General features: G+C 43.6%; 1 protein-coding gene across 25 annotated transcripts in view; it reads right to left on the bottom strand.

The window, feature by feature from the left end:
• Positions 1–22,823, bottom strand: part of NRXN1 (neurexin 1) — a 1,474,248-nt gene that overhangs the window by 173,774 nt on the left and 1,277,651 nt on the right. For all 25 annotated transcript variants that reach the window (XM_069234058.1, XM_069234055.1, XM_069234049.1 and 22 more), the window contains one exon: positions 4,479–4,650. In XM_069234058.1, the coding sequence (XP_069090159.1) occupies positions 4,479–4,650 (172 nt within the window). The remainder of the gene's footprint in view (positions 1–4,478; positions 4,651–22,823) is intronic.

Here is a 22,823-nt window from a genome sequence, read left to right on the forward strand (position 1 = left end):
CATAAGGAATCAATACATCACCTCCCCTGACTAGGCATAAGTATCCAACATCTCACCTCCCTGGTAGCGTAAGAAACCGACATTGAACCAGCTCCAGTGACACCTCACCTCCCTGACTCTGTGCAACATCTTTGATTTCTCATAGTTTTCCAAGGTACTGTTACCAAAATCCATGCGACTCCATTACCAACTCACACTCCCTCATAAGTGGCGTCAGACTGTTGGGAATGACTCTGTCAAGATGCTGTAATAGTCCCAATTGCAGCTAAGCTATTGTGTTTCTAAGCGCTAAACTAAGATTTGATCTTTGAAAATTCGGATCCTTACTTGTGTATATTAGATTTTTGTTGTTTTGGACTTCTTTTACTCAGATAAATATTGATTATTGTTCTAAACTGGTGTGGAGTACTTTTGTGGTGTTTCCCTGTGCTACTGTGTTTGTGTGCCAATACTTTACACATTGCCTCTGAGATAAGCCAGACTGCTTATGCCAAGTTACCAAGGGGATGAGAGGGGGTTATTATAGTTGTGTGACTCCCTTACCCTGACTAGAGTGAGGGCACCTTCCTGGACATGGTGCAAATCACTGCCGACTAGAGACCACATTTATAACAGTTAAAGCAAACAAAATAAATTATATATCCGATGTTATTTGTAAAAAATAAATATTTTGTTACCTAATTTAATTATTTAAGAATAATTTAATACATATGTTAACATGAAGATTAAAATACAAAACAAAATTAATAGATAATTTAATATTTAATTTTTAAGTAAGAATTTTGTAAGAACATTACAACTACATAATATAACTATCCACTGATATTTTGTGTAGATTTAAATAACATCTAATTAAAATGTTTTTAAATTAAATATATTTTAGTTAAATTAATTAATTTTTTTCTAAATCATTGACATATGTATGTAACAATTGCAAATATAATGGGATTATACATAGTAGTTTTCAATTAAAGAATAAAACAACTTTAAATAAAACCTACACCCAAAATGCCTCCAAATATCAACCTAAACCTTAAGGAAAATTGATATAAGCATTATTATAATGCTTTTTCAACAATTAAACAACAAATGAAAAATAATTGTATGTATTGTTTAAATTTCCACTGGGGTGCAGGTGCTTGGAGATAGAGATTCATCCCCACATGTGCCTCCCTTGTGGCCTTACTGCACAACATCAGCCCTGAGCAGGTATGGATGGACTCTTGCTGTTCTCCTTTCAGTTTGTGTGGACCAGGGCACTACAACCCACCAGGACAAAACTCCCCTATGCTAAGGACCTTCCCCTGTTGGGTTTACTCCATGCCCCACATACAAGGGAATAGACCAAATGATTGGGATCAAAAGGTTATCATGACTACTGGGGATTGGTTTTCCTATGACTAGCTGTGTGACTTCAAAGACCTAATGGTTAAGTTTTTTTTTTATCCCAACATCTTTCTCCTCTATGGTGCAATGGTGGCTGCTATTAGACAGAAGTGGAGGAGGGAGAGATTAGAACCCTCTGAACATAATTGCCTCAAGACTGTCAACCTCACGACTGGCCAGGTACAAGCACTCACACTCCTCTATCGGTCCCTGCTCTCCCAACTAAACACAATCTCCATCCCCACGGGACCACTTAACTGCAAACATAGGTAAGGTACTGATGGAGAAAAGACTGGACTAACATTCTTAGGTTTACTCCTTGCATCTCCTGTAAAGCTCACTTTAAATTGATCCAATACTACAATCTTCACAGGTGTGCTTGTCTCAGATGTCTACTGGACTGATATATTTCTACCACATGGTGTGGGATTGCCTATGCCTCATTTCTTACTGGGAATCAGTGATGGCCTTTGTTAATGCTCCCACTGGCCGCAATCTTGACAAGACCATGGCTGTCTCCTTATTGGGATTGTTTTCCAAACCTCATGCTAAAGCTATAATCTCCAAATTTTCAGACCTAGCTTTAATTTTGTCTCACCAGCACATTCCTATGCTTCTATGTTTTACAGGTCCTCCACTGCTTGAATTGGAAGAGAGAGCTGACCAGATTGGCTGAATATGAGGGTGACATTATAAAACTTGAAGTACAGAAAGAGTATCGAAGCCCTGAACATACACAGGCATGGGAACAGATATTGCATGAATGCCCATTGATAGCTTATGATAGCCATCTACTTTCCACCCCAGGTGAAGAATCATCCTAACACATTTCCACCCCCAATCTCATCTGCTTTACTTGAGATAAGGGTCCATGGAACCTGCACCCTTCCCCTACCACTGCATTGTATCCCCACATGCTTTACTGTCTCATTGCTACTGTCTGCAGACCTACCCCAGTGTATTAGCAGTCCTTTCTTCACCTTGTTGGATTTTTCAATATTTATTACTTCTTGCTTTTACCCCTTTCTTTCTGCAATTTTCCTTATACATCATGCGGCTCAATTACATCACTTGTTGGTACTGATGAAGAATGCAAAGTTACCCGGTTGAGTATATATTACCATTCCAATTACATCTATGACTATTTTGAGATGTGTACCATTTTACTATATGGTTTTCATTCCTCCAGACAGTTTCTAGGATTAGTGCCACGGCTCACTACCCCTAACTGTGACTATACTCTGAATACTGAAAATGCTTATGAAGTTTGTTAAAAAAAAATGTATGCCTAAATTAATTATTACACAAGTATAAAAATAAATTACAAAAATAACATAATAAACAATAAAAAATAATTTATACCTTCAAATATTACCAACTCAATCTCCAAAACATCTGATAACATGAAAAATAAAATAATTTGAAAACAATAATTATTCTAAACTTTAAACAAAAACACTATCGAAGCAGTCCAAAATAAACCCAACAAATCCCAAAATTTACACATTAGTATGATATTATTAAAAACTGATTATAACTGCCACAGTAACATAAATAAAGAGCAAAAATAACAACTTATGCTAGAACAGCATAATAATGAACAAGATTTGAGCAAAGGATTAAAACAAATTGATGATATTTCAACAATCTTAATTAAACAATATACTTACCTTCAACATGTCTTTTTATAGTCATGTTACTTTGACCTCAATTATATGGTCAGACGATATTTTGGGGTTGCTATTTACTTCTTCCACGATGGGTCATTGCAAGTTTTGAATACATAAGTGACAATTATGAAGCTATGTTGAACATATGAGAAATTGAAGATGGATCTGAACTTTGGATATATTTTAGGTCTTCTTGGAGGGTCTCAAGTGACTCAAATTCAAGCTGACTATTTACATTTGAAATATTATATTTTATCCCTTTCAGTTTGGAGTGTTGATTTTTAATTTTTCCTCATCCAATATATGTATCACTCTTCAAATCTGGATGCCTACTACACAATATTGTTTATAAAATTTAGAGATGAAGAATTTAGAGAGTGCCATTTTATGTTGACCAATAACTTGAACACATAGGGAATCCCAAATTAACTAAGGAACATATATCATCATATGTTCTTTTAATTGATAATATATTTGAGGATTAACTTCCTCACAGCTTGAGGTCGACTATAGACACTCTCATAAATATATGATTATTGAGATATAAGAAAAAGACATTCGAATGGAAATCACACTGAAAATAACATTAATTATACCTTAAAGCACCAAGCTCCAAATGTGTTTCACTGATGGCATGCATCAAATTGTATCCATAAAAAATGGCAAGTGCTAATGGCGTATGTGCAAATGACTTCACACAGCCTGGCAATTATTTGAGTGGAGAAGTGCGTTGCATATAAAAGAGTAATGTAGATTTTAACAGTTATGTATATTAATGGCACACAGGCCTCCTGAACACAGCTCACTCTTTAACAACCAGAAGATACTTTCAGTATGTGGAATGATGTTTGAAGTGTTTAATTGCTTGTGATGGTTCAATTGCCACGTCTACAAATAAATATATATATATATATATATATATATATATATATATATATATATATATATATATATATATATGTATCAGTAAATTATGGCCTCAAATGAATGTTACTCAATCAATTATTTCAAAGGCATCTGATAGTGTGCACACATATGCAATACAACAATACAACTAACAAAGGAATAAGGTTATCAACGCTTTTGTTTTTGCGTGCAATGCTGCTTTTGTCAAAGCCTTTCTCTACGTAAAGTATATGTAATTTAATAGTGAAGTATTCAGAATTTATTAATGGTTTGTGTCAAATATTTCTGATTTAGTCATGTGCTGAACAGACTTTGATAACAATTTTTGTTTCCATACCACAAGAAGGAACGTTGAGTAGCACACACTGTTTTGATCAAAATGATGCCCCTGAATCACACATTCCACTGATGGTACTTCAAGGTTTCCTACAGATGCTGAAATTTTGAAATGAAAGAAAACAAAAATGCATTCACTGTAATACTCCTTTTTCCGGGATTCTTAAGCCCTTATCTTACCTGCTGGGAAGCGTTCAATTACCGGCCAGTTGTCCACCTGCAATGTTGCATTACCCCCACTTCTTGTGAAGCGTACTACGTGGTACTTCCCATCGTTGATGATTGCATTGACTTCTTCAATTGCAATGTCATCTGTTCCAACATTGAATTTCACCCCAACCGTTCCCTGGTGCTGCAAAAGAAAATACAACATTTAGAGTTGTTCGCATGTCAAAGTATCTTAACCAAATTATCACTGAAAATCTGCAATTTAATGTAGGAGCCAAAACTATCTTTTCTTATATGACAACTTTGATGTTTTGATGGTGTACGTCCTCTCAATCTAAATCAAGTGTAACAAATGAAAAATGAATCAATTTCAGTGCAGGCAAATAATATGGATATTAGTTAGTGATATTCACATAAATATAGTGAAGTAATAACAAATTAAAGGCCTTTATATTGACATGACATCAGGACCTTCACTTTTATGAATTGAGTATGTCTTTCTCTTTGTATGAATTTGGAACAATGACAGAATTGCATTTATATTGTTGTTGAATGATGAGTTTTCCATTCAATATCAGGGAGATTCCGACCAGGGAACCACAACCAAACACTGACTGCCCTGTTGCAGATGCTGATCCAGATCACAGGCCTTTGCTCAGGTATGAGGGTTGATGTCTTCCCAGGGAATCTGAAAGGCAAGCTTAGAGCTTAACATGCTGTGCTCAAAATAGAACAAAATTAGAGAGAACGTAGTTTGTTAACACTATGATAGTGTTATTCCTATGTTTCACTCTCTTGGTTACTATTTTAATCCTACTGTGTTGTATGGTTCTGGTTATTGCGGCTCACGCCTTATTATCTAGATTACAGTTGTTTTATTAAAACAATCTATAAAACTTAAACTGTTTCTGTCATTATTATATGAGATCATACTGTAAATGAGAGAGCTGGTTGGGACGTGAGTGACCACGACTTCCCTGAGAAGTTCTAAGATGTCATGCGCTCGGCTGCCAAATCATCCCTTCCCCTTGGGAGAGATGAGGCACTGCTAGTTAGCCGGAGCAAAAACCGGATTGAAGGTGACAAGGGTCTTTCTCAGTGGGTCAGACTTAGTCCCCCACACCAGGAACGACTCTGCCACCTAGAAATCCAGTAGTCTCATTTAGGATAATGAAAGCCAACGTGACATGACATTAAAAGCATATTATATGATTGCTCTAATTTAATTTACTGAACTACTGGTGAATTTGATTTTTCTTCAAGAAAAATGGACTGTGATCTGGATAACACATGAGTATGTTGTTGTTATCTATGAACCTGAAATGAAACTAAGGAGTCTAAGGGTTCGATAAAGACTTCTTAGTTAAATGCATCGGCAGTGATTAAAAAAAGAAATAACGCGGCGGATCTGTCCATTTTATTTTTAAAGCGCAGGTTCCTGCCCCTGCCCTTCTTTTAGTAAGCCCACAGGTCCCAGGGGAATTATAAATTTGAATGCTGGGGGCCACCCAGCCCTTCACAGACCTGGGGACTGCCACCTCCTCAGGGCTTTGACAAAATCTCATGCCGGGGTCCACTGTTCCCTATGCGGCTGTGTGGACCACCATCACTTTGGGGCGTGCACAGTGTCTAACGTGGGGGGTGCCTGGCCCCCCGACAGCCCTGGGGACTGCCACCTCCATGTGGCCTTCACTAAATCTCACACAGGGGGTACCCCCTCTGCAGCCCCGGGGACCACCACCTCCCCGGAGCTTTCACAAAATCTAACTCAGGGGGGCTTCCTGGCTCCCCTACAGCACTGGGGAGCTGCACCTCCCCAGGGCTAATTTTAAAACAAATTGGGTATCTGTTTGGGATCCTTCGGCCACGGGGACCACCACCTCCCCGGAGTTACTAATATTTGAGGGGGGCCGTGCTGCCTCCCTCAAGGAGCTACTGATGACCCTGAGGACCACCATCCCCCAGGGCTGGCTCCTGCTATGTCCTGGGGTGCCCACTCCTAGCACATAGCTGTTTGCTGTGACTTGGTGGGAGCTTTGACAGTTCCCACCAAGTTACAGCAAACACTCTGTTCGCAGTGAGGGAGAGGTTTCAAACAGCTCTCCCTCACTGTGACCAGAGGTTTCCTCAGTTCCCTTTCCACTAAGATGCAGGCAGGAAACATTACTCTCATGGAGAGGGAGCAGCTTTAGCATCTCCTTCTCTGTGACAGCAATGGTGGCTCCCACAGGAAAATAAATGTGGCTAGCCCTTGAGGATGCGGTCCCTGGGTCCAATATTGGCCTGGGGAAGGGGGCCACATGGCCCTTCTCCCCAAAGACACAATGAAATATTTAGGCTGGAGGGTGGGGTGCCCGGGCTGATATCAGCCTGAGGAGGAGGGGCACATGGCCCCCTCCCCCCAAAAACAATTTTGTTTGAAGCCTGGGCCTCAGTGGATGTGGTCCCTGGGGCCAAAATTGGCCAGGAGAGGGGCATGCAGACCTGTTCTCAATTACCACTACGCACGGCTGAAGGTCAAGTGCAGCATAGAGTTGGGTGGTTATATGGGTTGGCAGCAGGGCCTGAATCCAATTCAAAATAAGAAAATGTTGGCAATAATACAGCTATTATGCCTCATAACATGACATTTCCAATGTAAAGTAATTGCAGTTCTGTCGTCAGCTTACAGAAAAACACTCATGAGCGGACCAAAATAGTCCATTGTAGATATTTCTCTACATTCTGAGACTTTGGTATTATTAAAGTGACAACATTCTTGATAATTCCTCAACAATATGAAATTATTAGGTATTTGAAATTAGGGAATTGTTTGTGTCACAATGATCTTTACTGATCCTTTACTGGCAAGTTTACAATCGCTCAAGAGTCACAGAAGGAAATCCATCCTTTTGTTTGGTGTATAACTGTGCACAATTAGGGGAGAGCTAGGAACTGGTCAGGGGAATTCCAAGTGCTTGATGATTGAAGAGTATGCCACTCAGGGGTGGGCACGTATCCAGAATAATGGTCTAGAGTAGTGGCTGAAGGCACTGCTCGCTGACTTTTTGCTGGATTGGCTCACTGAATATGTCACAGCACATCAGGGAATCAGCAAAACCCATGGAGTGCAGGGAGAAATTTGATGGAAGGAACACATGAAGGAACTGTGCACCAGCATCAGTCTCCTGACTTCCCTTTCTTAATTTGGTAGTGCACATATGTATACTCTGAGTGCACCAACAACAGAACAAGAACTCCTCAGATGACCTGAAGATTGAGATATGTTGTCAGACTCCATCGTAAAAACCCCATAAAAAATGTATCCTGCAAAAAGGAACAAATATACAATTTAATATTGAGAATGAAGTCCTGCCATTGTGATTAGTTGAATAATTTAAAAATGTCTACATGAAAAGTAATATTAACAAGAAAACTAAGGAAAAACAGTAAGGTCTAATAAGTTTGCAAGTGTGCCTGCTTGGGCCGGGACGTGGTTTTGTACTTTGATGTGGACTGTTCCTTTCGGGCCATGACTAATTAGCATATCATTATTCCCTATATGGAGTAGAAAGTGACCTAAAAGCAATGCACTGGGACAATGTCTGAGCTATTACCAGTGCTGATATTAATTCAATCATTCCACCAAGTACACTTTTTCCCATTAGTGTGGTACTGTGAGTGCCCCCAATATGCCTGACCTGGGCTACGTAGCTCAGTGTGCCATTTGACTCAAGCTTTCATGGGTGCACTGCTTCCTTACCAAGTACTCTACTTACTCTACTTACTCCTTGGCTGGACCCTCAGTATGAATATGTATCAGAAAGTGTCTGAAGAAATTTTGTAAGATACAGACAATAATTTCAAAATATTAGCATATTTAATAAATCAGGTCCTTTGAAGTCAATAGAGTTCTAGTAGTTTTGAAGTCTTCGTTTTATATAAATTGATATAGTTTTATTAATCAAGCATGACATCACAGAAACACACACGAAGGTCGACATGAATCTGTCCCTACTCTGTTCATTTCTGTCAAATAAATGGTAAGTTGGAATAATACTGTCACATACTTTGGTAAAGTTTTGAAAATAACATTCAGTATGTTACATTAACTAAGACTCTCATTGTTATCTGTCTCATGTAGTTACAACTGTCACACTATTGTGAAACAATTTAGCGACACAATACAACCCCTGCAGCGGAATGAATAAATCTTTTGTATAGTTCTGTAGATGGACAGTGCTCACAAAGTTCTCTACATTCAAACCTATTTCCCTAAGCTAATGCAATCAACTCAATATGGTTTTTCAAGCATATCACCTTAATCTTTCTATAGCTCAATTAACATATAATGCTCTCTAATCACCTGCGGCACGCAGCTCCAACAGCAACAGCGGCAAAGAACTAGTGGCTCATGGCAAAGGACAATGTGGTTGTCTCTCACCCTCTGATTCCTTGCCCGCTCCATTCCCTTTATCTCTCAGCTCTTCTCAACAAACCCCTGTGCTTTTCTCGATGACCCCCGCTCTTTACCTAGGACACATTTTATAATTAATTTGAGTGATACATTTGTTAAATCTGTTATGCATTTCTTGAGATGTTGCAGGATTGAACAATGGTTCTCTTAAAAAATTGTAGGGATTGGAAACTCTTACTCTTTCTCATGCATTCTTTCACCTCTGTAAGAACAATTTTACACACATAAGTCTGCCACGCACTCAATTCCCATTATTCATATAAATTTAATGTTTCAAATAGAAGCAGTTGTTATTTTCTAAATACATGTCAGTGCATACCAAAGCAGTTTCGTAGGCGAGTAAGGGTGTAAGTAGTGCTGGTTTTAATGTTTTAGGAAAAGTTGTATCATCTCCAAGTCAAGAAGAGAAGAGGTTATAGAAGAAACATTTTATAGAAATATGTGCCAGCCTAGCAAGTTTGTTTCGCAAATCATGCAGCATGGGTTACATAAAGTTCAAAGCATACATTTAAGCAATGACAATTTTTAGGCCTAGCAATTCATTCTCATGTTAGTGATTAGTATTATGATTTTAATTTTCTATTGGAGGCCTTATCAGTTGCGATTTCCTGATGAGACCCAACAAAGCAAAACCTAGTCTGAGGTTGCTTGTGTTTAGGCTCAAAGTGGACATGACCTCACAGTTCAAGGTGTACTAGTCACTTTTATTGCATAGTACACAAAATGGAATAATACACTATCTGTTTTGTTGTGTGATATTATCTGATTCCAGAGTTACTTTTGTCCTCTGGCGATCAGTACTTTCTTTGAAAAACTCTGTTAATTGCATTGTAATAAACTATTATTCTGTTCCATCCTACCCAAGTTGCATCCTGTTCTATTCAATTTCTTAGTATTTTTCTCTCTTAACTGAAAATTACCAACAGGGCATGCCTCATAAATCATTGGTAGATCAGGGCATTTCTTGGTAACTTCTCAACTTACATTTGAGTGTGTCATCACGCGTTTAAACAGTGTGAGACCATTTTAAAGTTGGAACCATTCAATTGTAGGGTCAATAAATTAGTGGGTTTGTCGGATAAAAATAATAGGTGGCAAATTTGCGTCTTGCAGGTTGTGGCATACCAAATTATAGACATAAAGAGATCAAGTTTTATTTCAATATTGTATTATAAATCTATGTACATATTTCTGTGGAATAAGTAATATCCCTAATCCTAAAATGCAAGGATGTCAGTCCAAAACAATTGTTTTTTATCGTTTCATAAGCTACCAAGGGTACATAAAATCTCTCCATAATATATACGTTTAATTTAAAAAAAATCAAAGATCAAGGCTGATGAAATGATCTTATAGTAATATAACTGTTGCCCCATTTTAAGATATAAAAGCAACAGCACGGCATCGACCACTTTAACTGAAATGCAAGGTTTACCAACTGCTCACTGATTATACATTTTCTCCTTATTTTCCATTTTCTTAGCTATTTTTGGCAAGTAATCTATCTATTTATCTATCTATCTATCTATCTATCTCTTTGCTGTCAATGTGTTAATGCTCTGAGTATATTATTTCATACACCAAAATGGATTGTAAGAGAATATGATTTTAGCTCCACAAAATGATAAATATATAAAAATAAATATAACAGTATTTTGTTTTTTGCTTTGCTTCAGTGCATTAGTGCACAAAACCTAGTTGCCTTACCTGTATTTTCTAAGGTGTTGCTGCTTTGTGTGTTGCAGTGCATATTTCTTTTCACATAATGGAGATCATAGTTTTAGAAGACAATCTATAAATGTTAGATATGTGAACTAAAAATGAAATGTTAGGAAGCTGTTTCAGTGTAAAAATGCAATTTGCCTGATCATGGCACAACAATCGTTTTGGAATATATCCAGAGACATAATTCTATCAATAAAGCCAGATTCTTGCAGTATGGTTTATTAAATCTGTCACACATTTGCATTGTTGGCGAAATGGCACTGCAATGTGCTCGGCTCCACTGCTCCCTAGCTAGTTTGGCACTTTATAAATACCAATGTGCATGGTCCATTACACTAGCTGCGTTGATACAGATCATTATTAAACCTAGCCCTATGGGCAGGATGGAAAGTATCATCTTAAGAGCTATGTCAAGCTGATGGAAATAACGTTTTCCATGTAGTTTGATGATCTTCTACTATCTGATATATATGTGCTTTGGAAAGAAATGTTATTACCATTGAGGTATAAAATGCATAAATGGCTGATCGATGTGGCAGTCTCAGTATCTTATCCAGTTGAAATACTGTATTAAGAAATAAGACATAAAATGAATTGCAAGGCTTGAGTCGAAATGCAGCTTAATTGCATTAGGTAAGTTTATTAAAATTGATTCAGGCACATTTAAGCATCATTTCGGAAAACTGATTATTGCTTTCAACTTGCATCAGAAATAGCAAAATTAGAGGAAAGAGGGTGCAAATCGGTTCTCTACAAAAAAGATCATAAAGCTTCATAGAAAAGGCAACAAGTGAATAATTCAATATATTCACCCTAATGGCCGAGAGCTGATAAGAAAACAAGCAAAGCCCTGGCAAACTTTAAGGTCCTATCAACTGACCTTTCTTTTGAATGGACAAATAGGATTTCAAAACCTTCTTGCATTGAAACTTACAGCTCAGCTAGTAGTGCCAGAAAGCTTAGAGAGAATAATAAAAGAGCATGAGTGAGGGTCACGTCAGTGGCTTTACATATTCGTGCTCAGAAGTAATTTGTACACTACATTCTCAGAAGTAACCCACGGCACAGCATGGCTGACATTGGCATTGCAGACTGTTTGAAAGTTGTTTTCAGCAACGATGAGACCCTGCCTTAGCTAATCTGGACTTCCTGTTTTTGTGTGACGAAACCCCACCCTACAACAAGCTCCACTTGTTAGAATTTAGGTACCAAAGGTTCTGCGGGATGTAATGCTATAATTCGGTCTCTCCCCTGCTGCTCTCATTTTTTAACAAGGTTTGGTATTTGTATATATCTACACTATAGGCGTAACTTAATTGACAGTACTTTGTCGTCATCAATACCATCAAGCAATAGATGGATAATTAAATTATGATATAAAGTTGGTACTTGTAATAAAGTGGATTATTATTTGACGTGGGTGGTTGCCCACTGTTGGAAACTGGATTACTGGTAAGGGCAAGTGTTAGAAATGGGGTTTCTGGTTGGCTAGGGTATGCACCTCAGCCAGGCAGAACGTACCCCCTCTAGTCAGGACAAGGGAGTTACACGTCCAAGATAACCCCTGCTCACCCCCTTGGTAGCTTGGCATGAGCAGTCAGGCCTATCCCAGAGGTAATGTGCAAAGCGTTTGCACAACACACACAACACACGTGACGCAATATCCCCACCACAAAGGAAAAACAACACCAGATTATATGAAAATATACTGTATTGAACACAACACAATTATCAGACCAAAGATCACATATCAGTACTATCTTGCTACCTTAGCAGTTGTCAGAACTTTACACATTATTTACTCTGCAAACTGGCAGTAGTTACACATAACACACAGGTTACTCAGTATTCTGCAACATAAGCAGTAGTCAGGAAACATGTTACTACATCAAAGTACTTGTCATAGGAATATCATGCAACGCCCATAGTAGGAACATTAGAAAACATATGGCAAGTTAGAAAAACATATTAGCAAACATGTCCATAAACGGAACATTTGCACAGATGTCTAAAAACATCATAAAACAGGTAGGCAACATATAATGCAATAGAGTCTCTATTAAGAGCTTTTGATATATATATTGTCACGTAGGAGTTCCTTGGTTGATGATAAAGGCACCTCCAATGTCTAGAAGACAAAGGAGAAAGGGGCCCCCGGCACTCCTCTGCGCAATGTGGGGGCCTCCTTAAAATTCTGGGGAAGAGAGGCGCAGCACGCACCCCCTCTGCACTAATGAGGGGCCCCTCCGGAGGCCAGCGATCACTGGGGCCCCCCCTGGGCCTCCACCAGCCCTCATGGGAGGGCAAGGTCACCCAATACTGTTATGGAGGAGGGGGGCGCCATTCACCCCCTCCACTGGAGGACGGGCCCCTCCTGGGGCCTGTCAAGCACACAAAAAGGGCCCAGTGGCACGGGGAGCCTCCGACGAGGCTTCCACCCCGCCCGCTCAGAAACTGTGGCCTAATAAGGAGGGTGGGGGGCCCTGCGAGCCTCGGCCCTCCTCCGACGAGGCCACTCGGGCCTCAAGAAATGAATCACACTCCTCCGGGAGCAAGTGCTGAGCCTTCCGGGGCTCCCGGCTGGCCTGGCCACTCCTTAAGCCGGAAAAGGAGCACTTGGATGGCGAGACAACCTTGCTAGTTCCCCGCTGGCTACTGGAGCCGCGCCCAGGCTGTCCTGCCCGACTGGCTGCCAAATTCACCTTTCCCTTGGCCGTGGTGGTCAAAATATCCAAAGGAGGATTCTCGGTGGTGCCCCGGGGATCTGATGCAGCGCGTTTCACTCGCGCTTGGTGGAAGAGCCTCCCTGGGCTGCGGCAGTTATCTTGGCCACCACAACACACTTTCTGAGGCCAAAAGGAAGCCCGGGTCACGGCGGTGACGGTCTCCTGCCACCATGGATAACACACTAAATAACGGGAAGCGCTTTCAAGCGCTAGGGGAATCCCCAAAGAAGCGCTCTCCTAAGCGCTAGCCTAGGCATCAAGTGAAGCACCCCCATGCTTCAGGGTCACTGCAGGGGTCAGGGGCCACAGCACCCTGCCCCTGGGGAGAAAAGGTTCAGGAAAAGGCCCACAGTTGGAGGGTCCCTAGCAACAGGCCAGCTCAAGGGAAAGGCAGCAAGTGGCAAGTCCTTTACAGTGACCAAGCAGGTCACAGGTCAGCACATCAGCAGCAGTCCATGGCGGTCCCTGGCATTTCTGTGTCCAGTTCCATGATCTTCAAAGAGTCTCCAAATTGTGGGGAAAATTCGACTATACTTCAATCAATCAATCAATCAAAGGATTTATAAAGCGCACTACTCACATGTTAGGGTCTCAAGACGCTGGGGGGGAGCTATTAGTCGTAAAGCCTTGTCTTGAGGCGTTTCCTGAATGTCAAGAGGTCTTGGGTCTGGCGAAGGTGGAGCGGTAGGGAGTTCCAGGTCTTGGCGGCTAGGTGAGAGAAGGATCTTCCTCCGGTGGTGGTGCGGCAGATGCGGGGGACGGAGACGAGGGCGAGGCTGGCGGAGCGAAGATTGTGGGTGGGGGTGTGGAAGGTGAGTCTGTCATTGAGGTAGGGTGGACCTGTGTTGTGGAGGGCTTTGTGTGCGTGGATGAGGAGTTTGAAGGTGATCCTCTTTGATACTGGTAGCCAGTGTAGGTCTCTGCAGTGGGGGGAGATGTGGTTGCGGTGTGGGATGTCAAGAATGAAGTGGGCGGCTGCGTTCTGGATTCTTTGCAGCTTTGTTTGGAGTTCGGTTGTTGTTCCTGCATATAGGGCATTTCTGTAGTCCAATCGGCTGCTGACCAGGGCGTGGGTGACAGTTTTCCTGGTTTCGACGGGAATCCACTTGAAGATTTTGCAGAGCATGCGGAGAGTGTTGTAGCAGGAAGAGGAGATGGCGTTGACCTGCTGAGTCATGCTTAGTGTGGAGTCCAAGATGAATCCCAGGTTGTGTGCGTGGGTGGTGTGTGTGGGTGCAGATTCTAGGGAGGTGGTTGACGCCAAAGATGAGCATCTCTGTCTTGTCTGTGTTTCACTTGAGGCGGCTTGATTTCATCCAGCTGGTGATGGCGTGAAGTCCGTTGTGGAGGTTGTTCTTTGCCGTTGTAGGGTCTTTCGTGAGGGAGAGGATTAGCTGAGTGTCATCTGCGTAGGAAACTATGTTGATGTGGTGGGTTCGTGCGATGTTGGCGAGTGGGGCCATGTAAACGTTGAAGAGCGTGGGGCTGAGCGATGATCCTTGGGGGACACCACAGATGATTCTGGAGGCTTCTGACAGAAACGGTGGAAGGCGGACTCGCTGGGTTCTGCTTGCGAGAAATGAAGAGATCCAGTCGAGTGCCTTGTCGCGGATTCCAGCGTTGTGGAGGCATGTGCGGAGAGTGTGATGACATACCGTGTTGAAGGCTGCGCAGAGGTCCAGGAGGATGAGTGTTGCTGTTTCTCCCTCGTCGAGCATGGTCCTGATGTAATCTCTGTCAGCAGTGAGTGCGGTCTCGGTGCTGTGGTTTTTGCGAAATCCGGATTGGGAGGTGTCGAGCGCTTTGCTGTCTTCCAGGAACCGGGATAGTTGGCTGTTCATGATTTTTTCGATTACCTTGGCTGGGAAGGGGAGGAGGGACATCAGCCGGTAGTTCTTGGGGTCGACTGGGTCTGCCTTGGGCTTCTTCAGCAGGGCGTTGACTTATACTCAGTCCTTACAATGTTTTGCAATGGTAGGGAGAGGAGGTTCTAGCCAGTTACAACTGGTTCTGGGAGTGCCCCCTCTCTCCTTTCAGCACATGCTCCAAACATCAGCGGGGGGTTAACAACCCTATTGTGTGAGGCCAAGGCACAGCCTTTACAAATGATGGTGTGCCCCACCTCTCCCTTCTCTCAGCCCAGGAAGACTATTCAGTATGCAGATGCACCTCTGTGACACCTCCACCCTCCCCGTGTACAGGCTGTCTGAAAAGTAAGCACAAAGCCCTAACTGTCACTCTGACCAGACATGGATTGTAGACAAGCTGCAAAACGCCAGAGTCATAAGCTCAGATAAATGTGCACTTTCTAGAAGTGGCATTTCTGTGATAGTAATAAAAAATACACCAACACTAGTAAGCAGCATTTATTATCACCATCACAACTATACCAAACACGCCTACGCTACCCCTCATAAATTAGACAATACCCCTTACACATAAGGGAGGGCATTTCTAATGCAGTCCTATGAGAAGGCAGCACTCACAGCAGTGAGACACCAAGTTAGGCTGTTTGTCAATACCAGGACAGGCCACGCAACCTGGCACATGTCCTGCCTTTCTACCTACATGGCTCCATGCCCATAGGGCTAGCTAGGGCGTACCTTAGGGGTGACTTACATGTAGTAAAAGGGCCGTTCTGGGCCTGGCAAGTAAATTTAGATGCCAGGTCCCTGTGGAAGAAAACTGTGCACACAGGCCCTGCGCTAGCAGGCCCGAGGCAGGTTTGCAAGTCTACTTCAGTGGGTGGCGCAAGCAGTGCTGCAGGCCCACTAGTAGTATTTAATTTACAGGCCCTGGGTATAGAGATACCACTGTACAAGGGACTTCTAGGTAAATTAAATATGCCAATTAGGCATAAGCCAATCATACTAACTTTAGGTGGGAGAGCACCTGCACTTTAGCACTGGTCACCAGTGATAAAGTGCTCAGAGTCCTAGAGCCAACAGCGAGAGGTCAGAAAAACCAGGAGGAAGAAGGCAAAAAAGACTGGGGATGACCCTGCGTAAGGGAAAAAGTCCAATAGCAAGTAAGAACCTACACTTACCAATAGACAACAAACCCCACCTCTAGCCAGTCAGGGTCTCAATAAATTAATCCCAGCTCAACCCTTGGTAGCTTGGCAACAAGCGGTTAGGCTTAACTTAGGAGACATGTGTGTAAAGCATTTAAAAATCACAAAACAGTAAAATGAGTAAAACACAAAACACAATAAAAATCTAACACCAATTTATAACACTAGATTATATTGTTATCTTGACACTAAAAAGACAAAAATCCAGTAAAAGCACCCGGAGATATGAATTTTTAAAGATTAAGGGGGTCATTCTGACCCCGGCGGGAGGCGGGAGCCGCCCGCCTGGAGGGAACCGCCAGAATACCGCTGCGTGGTCAAAAGACCGCCGCGGGTATTCTGGGTTTCCCACTGGGCTGGCGGGCGACCGCCAAAAGGCCGCCCGCCAGCCCAGTGGGAAACACCCCTCCATGAGGATGCCGGCTCCGAATGGAGCCGGCGGAGTGGAGGATGTGCGATGGGTGCAGTGGCACCCGTTGCGTATTTCAGTGTCTGCAAAGCAGACACTGAAATACAAAGTGGGGCCCTCTTACGGGGGCCCCTGCAGTGCCCATGCCATTGGCATGGGCACTGCAGGGGCCCCCAAGGGCCCCACGACACCCGTCACTGCCATCCTGTTCCTGGCGGTCGGAACCGCCAGGAACAGGATGGCGGTGAGGGGGTCGGAATCCCCCATGGCGGCGCAGCAAGCTGCGCCGCCATGGGGGATTCCCAGGGCAGCCGAAAACCGGCGGGACACCGCCGGTTTTCCTGTTCTGACCGCGGCCAAACCGCTGCGGTCAGAATGCCCTGCGGGGCACCGCCAGCCTGTTGGCGGTGCTCCCGCCGACCCCGGCCCGCCGGGGTCGGAATGACCCCCTAAATGTTTTTTTAATGCATAGAAACTAAAAGTGCCAATCTGGACTTCTGTTAGCACTCGACCTGGGCAAAGTGAAAATTTGAGGCTGACCATAATGCAGCCCTGCTCAGGTACAGTGAGCGGGAGGCCTCAGTTAAAGTTTTACCTTCTGACTTAGTTTTTTTCTTGAAGATTTTCTAGACCGGGAGGAAGTCACAAGTTGAATCCAACCTCCCTGGAGCCCTCTTCGGATACGCGTCACAGGAGACCTTGGTCAAAGAGTGTATGTTCGGACTTAGACAATTTTTCAGGACGCAAATCTTCATCCGGGACAAAGCTGAAGTTGAAGCCGACCTCCCTGGAGCCTTCTTCAGATTCACTGCACGGAAAGCCTTGGTCAACTTTTTACGTTCGTACTTAGAAACTTTTTGGGATCTTTTTCTCTCCAGCGTCGTCGACCCTGCACAGAAAACTGATTTCGAGTTGACGTCATTGGATTGCCTTTCCACAAGCCACAGGTGAAATCCTGGAAGTCTGGGACTCCGAAGCTTTTCAGGGGGACAAACCTGCAAGTCAGGCCAAGTCGTGATCAATGTAAGCCGGCTTGACTCACAACTTACGGTAGGTCCACTTATGGAGCTTTTTTTTCCGAAGTTGCTCCAGGCTTCTCCAAACTTCTGGATCTTCTTTCAGAAGTTCCTTTGAGGTTCTTTAGGAGCCCACAACTCACCCCAAGGTTCCAGAATCTCTGAGTTGCTCCTTGAGTTGCTCCTTGAGTGTTAGGACTAAAACTCCCAGAATGCTCTTGGCTCAAATCCCCCAAAAAAACACTCTGGTCAGCTTGTCAGTTTCTTCGGGGCTTGATGCAAGGGACTCTAGTCAGAAATGTTCTACCTGTAGCATACAGGGGTCCCTTCTTTAAGCAGTAGAAGCCAGGCAATGCCCTTTTAGTAGTGAAGCACAAGTGTGCAGCTGGTGAAGTCCTTCTGAGTGCAGTGTCCAAGTGCAGGTCAGGGGTCTAGCAGGGTAGTCCTTCTTTTTCGTGTATTGTTCCTGTATGGATCTGATGTGGGTTGCAGCTCGACCAATGTCATCCTTGTTCCTGGGGTGGAAAGCAGGGGGAGCTCTGTCCAGTCATGTGCAGGCCACCACCCTCTTGAATTACCACTTCCTGTGAAGTGTGGCAAAAATCAATCCCAGGGAGAAACATTCCTCAAAAATCCAAGAAGGCAAAAATTCAATCCTAGAGTTGAGGTCTGACTGAGCCCACCCACTAGTGTAGCTGAGTTTCCTTTAACAACCCCCTTCCTAAATCTAATCAGGGGCACCTGGCTATCTGGGTTTGCAGGAAATGGGGGAGGTACAGTGGCTGTCCCAAATGTCCTTCGCTCCTTTGAAGACCAGTTTGACTGCTCTCCCCCATCCTATTCTACCATCTGCCGAGGCAGAGCTCCTCCCACCAGCTGCTTCCTTTGTTTCAGCCTAGGCCACATCAAACCTCATCAAGGCAGCCTGGCTCAGGCTGTGAGAGGCTGACCGATCCAAGAAGTGCACTACAGGGCTGAAGCTGATACTTTTTAGGGATAGTTCTAAAACTATTTTTAGGTACAAGTTATGTTACATTCAAAAATGGCAAGTGTTTTGATTGATTATACCTTTTAATTTAATACTAAACATGCCATATTTAGCTCCTTTCTATTGAAAATAAGACTTTATTATTTTAAAATAAAGTTTCCCCATAGTAGACTATGGAGCCCGTTTACTACAATGGAGACAAGGGAATTTTGCTATTTTTCCCTCACCCAGGCTTATAAAACATTGTTTATAAAGTCCCTGCTTATAGTTACACTGCACCCAACCCTGGGGGCACCTAAGGCACACCGTAGGGGTAAACTATATGTAACAATTAGGTAGCTTAGGACTTTGGAAGTACTTTTAATACCAAAGTCGAATTTGGGGTTAGCTTTAACTTAACAGCAGCCAGCAAGGCAGGCCTGCCTTTAAAATAACACTGGGCAACACAACAGTGCTTCTATAGCTGCACTACCTATGCTGGGGTCACTAAATCTATGTGCCCTAACATATACTAGGGACATATAGGAAGGTTAATACAGCCAATTATAGTTAGCCTAATTTGCATATCCATTTTAATTAGAGCATAGGCCCTGGGACCGTTTAGCAGTGCCTAGGACACCATGAGAGTCAGAAAAAAACATCATAAGTGAAAAATGGGGGCAAAAAGTTAGGGGGCTTCTGCATTCAGCCCAGTTTTCCCACACCTACCTCAAGAAATAACAACACTAAAATGCCCAGGTGAATCTTAAAAGTCACCAAATTAACCTCAGCTCAGCACCATAGTAATTATGTCACTGAGTGAACAGCCTTAACTTAGGAGAATGTTTAAAGTCTTTATTCAGTACCAAAACAGTGATAAAGTCAAAACAACCAGCTATATAAACCCCAAGCCAAAAATGAAAAATAGAGTTATTTTATTTAGGAGAATGATGACAAAACAACAAAAATCCAGGAAAAGGAACCAGAGACAAGAGTTTATAGGGTTTTAAGTACAAATAACACACTACTAAGTACCAATGATAATTTATGGTTGTGAGTGACAGAGACATAGCTGCAACTTCAGGCCAGCTGCTACCAAGCATGTGTCAGATATGCCAAGTGGGTTACCTTAGGATGTAGTTTCAGAAATGCAGGTCAAAATCCTCCCACTTGGGTGGAGATTATAGCCATTGAAGCCTTCTCAAAGTTGAATAGCCACTGAATGAGGTCCTGCTGAAGTCATTGCTTTAGGTGAAGAAATCTCAAAGCAGGAGAATTTCTTTATTTCTCACCTGCCTATATCCAGCTCTATTCCAGATGCTTTTCTTGCCTTCAGCCAGTCAAGGTTTTCTCAATAGGACATAGGGCCTGATTACGAGTTCAGCGGACGGTTTTACCTGTCTGCCAAACCTCAGCCAGGAAGGTTTCCTCCATTGTGGCTACCTCCCCACTAGGCCCATTACGAGTTTTCTGCTAGGTCGGCTAGTGGGGAACACCCTACAGCATTGTCTCCGGCTCGTAATCGAGCCAGCGTCAATGCTGTAGGATGCAGGGTGCGCCAGCACCCTCACAATGTTCACCATCAGCAAAGCACATAGTGCACATTGTGATGGTGCTGGCCAGGGGGGGCCCTGGACTGCCCATGAAAAATGCATGGGCAGTGCAGGGTCGCCCCTGGGACCTCCTGCACCCATTCTCTGCCAGCCTTTTCATGGCAGTGTTACCGCTATGAAATCACTGGCGGAGAACTATGTCGTAATCCCCAGGGCAGTGCTGCTTGCAGTGCTGCCCTTGCGGATTAGGACTGCTACAACCGCCAGACCACTGGGACGACTAATCCTAGTGATACTGGCGGTCCAACCGCAGCACAATGCGTGGTTGTAAATATGGTGCTTGGACCACTGCATTGGTGGCAGTCCGACTGACATCCACGAACCTGGCAGTCATGGGACTGCCAGGTTCGTAACGAGGCCCTTAGTCTCTGAAATGTACGTTTTTTATTTGGCGGGGCAAGATAGCAGGTTGTATCTGCGTAGGCTCAATGAGGTAGGACCCCATTGTGCTGAGGGGCAATAGCCCAGTGAAGCTACATCTTTACCAGATCTGGTCTGGTGGTTGGTCTTGGTCTTCAGGAGACTGGAAATCAACTTTTTCAAAGACTCAAAACCTTGCTGAGGTATGTCACTTTTCCTCAGTTTCACCTAAGTACCCTAGACTCCAGGGGAGGCTCCTAGGACTTTAGGGCTTGATCCAGCAAAGGCCTTGAGTAGGGTACAGGCAGGTCTTATGGCACTAGGCAACTGAGAAGCCAGGAATATATGGGGCCGTATTTATACTCCGTTTGCGCCGAATTTGCGTCGTTTTTTTCGACGCAAATTCGACGCTAAACTAACGCCAACTAACGCCATATTTATACTATGGCGTTAGAGGCGTATAGCGCCAAAGTTCCCGGAATGTGCGTCATTTTTTAGCGTGAACCCCTTCCTTGCGTTAATGATATGCAAGGGAGGCGTTCCCGTCTAAAAAATGACTCCCAGGCCTTTACGTGGTATTTATACTCCCGAGCAAAAGAGACGCCCGGGAGTGGGCGTGGCTAAAAACGGCGCATTTGCGCCGCTTTTTAACGCCTGGGTCAGGCATGGCGTTAAGGGACAAGTGGGCTCAAAATGAGCCCAGAGTGCCCTCCCCTGCCCCCAGGGACCCCCCCTGCCACCCTTGCCCACCCCAGGAGGACACCCAAGGCTGGAGGGACCCACCCCAGGGACATTCAGGTAAGTTCAGGTAAGTATTTTTTTATTTTTTTAAATAATTTTTTTTGGCATAGGGGGGCCTGATTTGTGCCCCCCTACATGCCACTATGCCCAATGACCATGCCCAGGGGACAGAAGTCCCCTGGGCATGGCCATTGGGCAAGGGGGCATGACTCCTATCTTTACAATGATAGGAGTCATGTTGATGGGGGATGGGCGTCGTTAAAAAATGGCGCAAGTCGGGTTAAGACGATTTTTTTGCCTCAACCTGACTTGCCCCATTTTAAGACGCCCTAACGTCATTTTTGCCCAACGCCGGCGCTGCCTGGTCTACGTGGTTTTTTTCCACGCACACCAGGCAGCGCCGGTCTGATTGCGCCGGCTAACGCCATTCCATAAATACGGCGCCCGCATGGCGCTTCAGAATGGCGTTAGACGGCGCAAAAATTTTTGACGCTAAACTGCGTTAGCGCAGTTTAGCGTCAAAAAGTATAAATATGGGCCATGGTTCTTCAACTTTTTATTTCCCTGTAGCCCACTGACTCTTGGAGTTCACTTTGTTGTTCTGCATGCAGATGGGAGCAGAACCAGTCCTTCAAAGCTCCTCTCAGGTTACAACAAGCAGGGTCCAGTCCTCCTCTAGTCTTCCCTAGGTCCAGCAAGTGTTCTAAGGAGGGTTCCTTGAGGTGGGAGTGACTCCTGGCTCCTCCCTAATCAATTTGTTAAACGTTTCCCTGAGTAACACTACTAACTTTACTAGCAGCTCCTGTTTCCTCTTAAGCAAACAATCCCAAAGCACACCTTACTTCTACAATTCCAGATGAGGGAAGCCTTCCTCCCTTGTGCATTTCTGTTGTGTGTGTCAAGGGGTCTGGCCAAGAAAATTATCAGTCCCCTCCCCTTTGTCAAATCGAAACTGGTTTTGGGAAAACATCTCTCCCACTTGGTTTGGAGCTAGCCTGGCTTGTGTAGGCCTGTGGAGCAAAGGTTTGCCTTCCTCCAAATCTCAATTTACCTTAAATTGTGAAAGTGCAGGCATCACCTGGGAATCGTTACAAGAAAATGACATTAATGGGCCTACTCCATCTGTCTTGCCTGCAAGGACAAAACCACAATCTAACACTTGGGCCCATATTCATACTTTTTTTTGCGCCGCATTTGCATCACTTTTTATTGCAAAAGCGGCACAAATGTACAAAATACAATATATTTTGTAAGTTTGCACCACTTTTGGG

The sequence above is a fragment of the Pleurodeles waltl genome, chromosome 5 (genome assembly GCF_031143425.1).
Source record: "Pleurodeles waltl isolate 20211129_DDA chromosome 5, aPleWal1.hap1.20221129, whole genome shotgun sequence".
Taxonomy (NCBI): Eukaryota; Metazoa; Chordata; class Amphibia; order Caudata; family Salamandridae; genus Pleurodeles; species Pleurodeles waltl.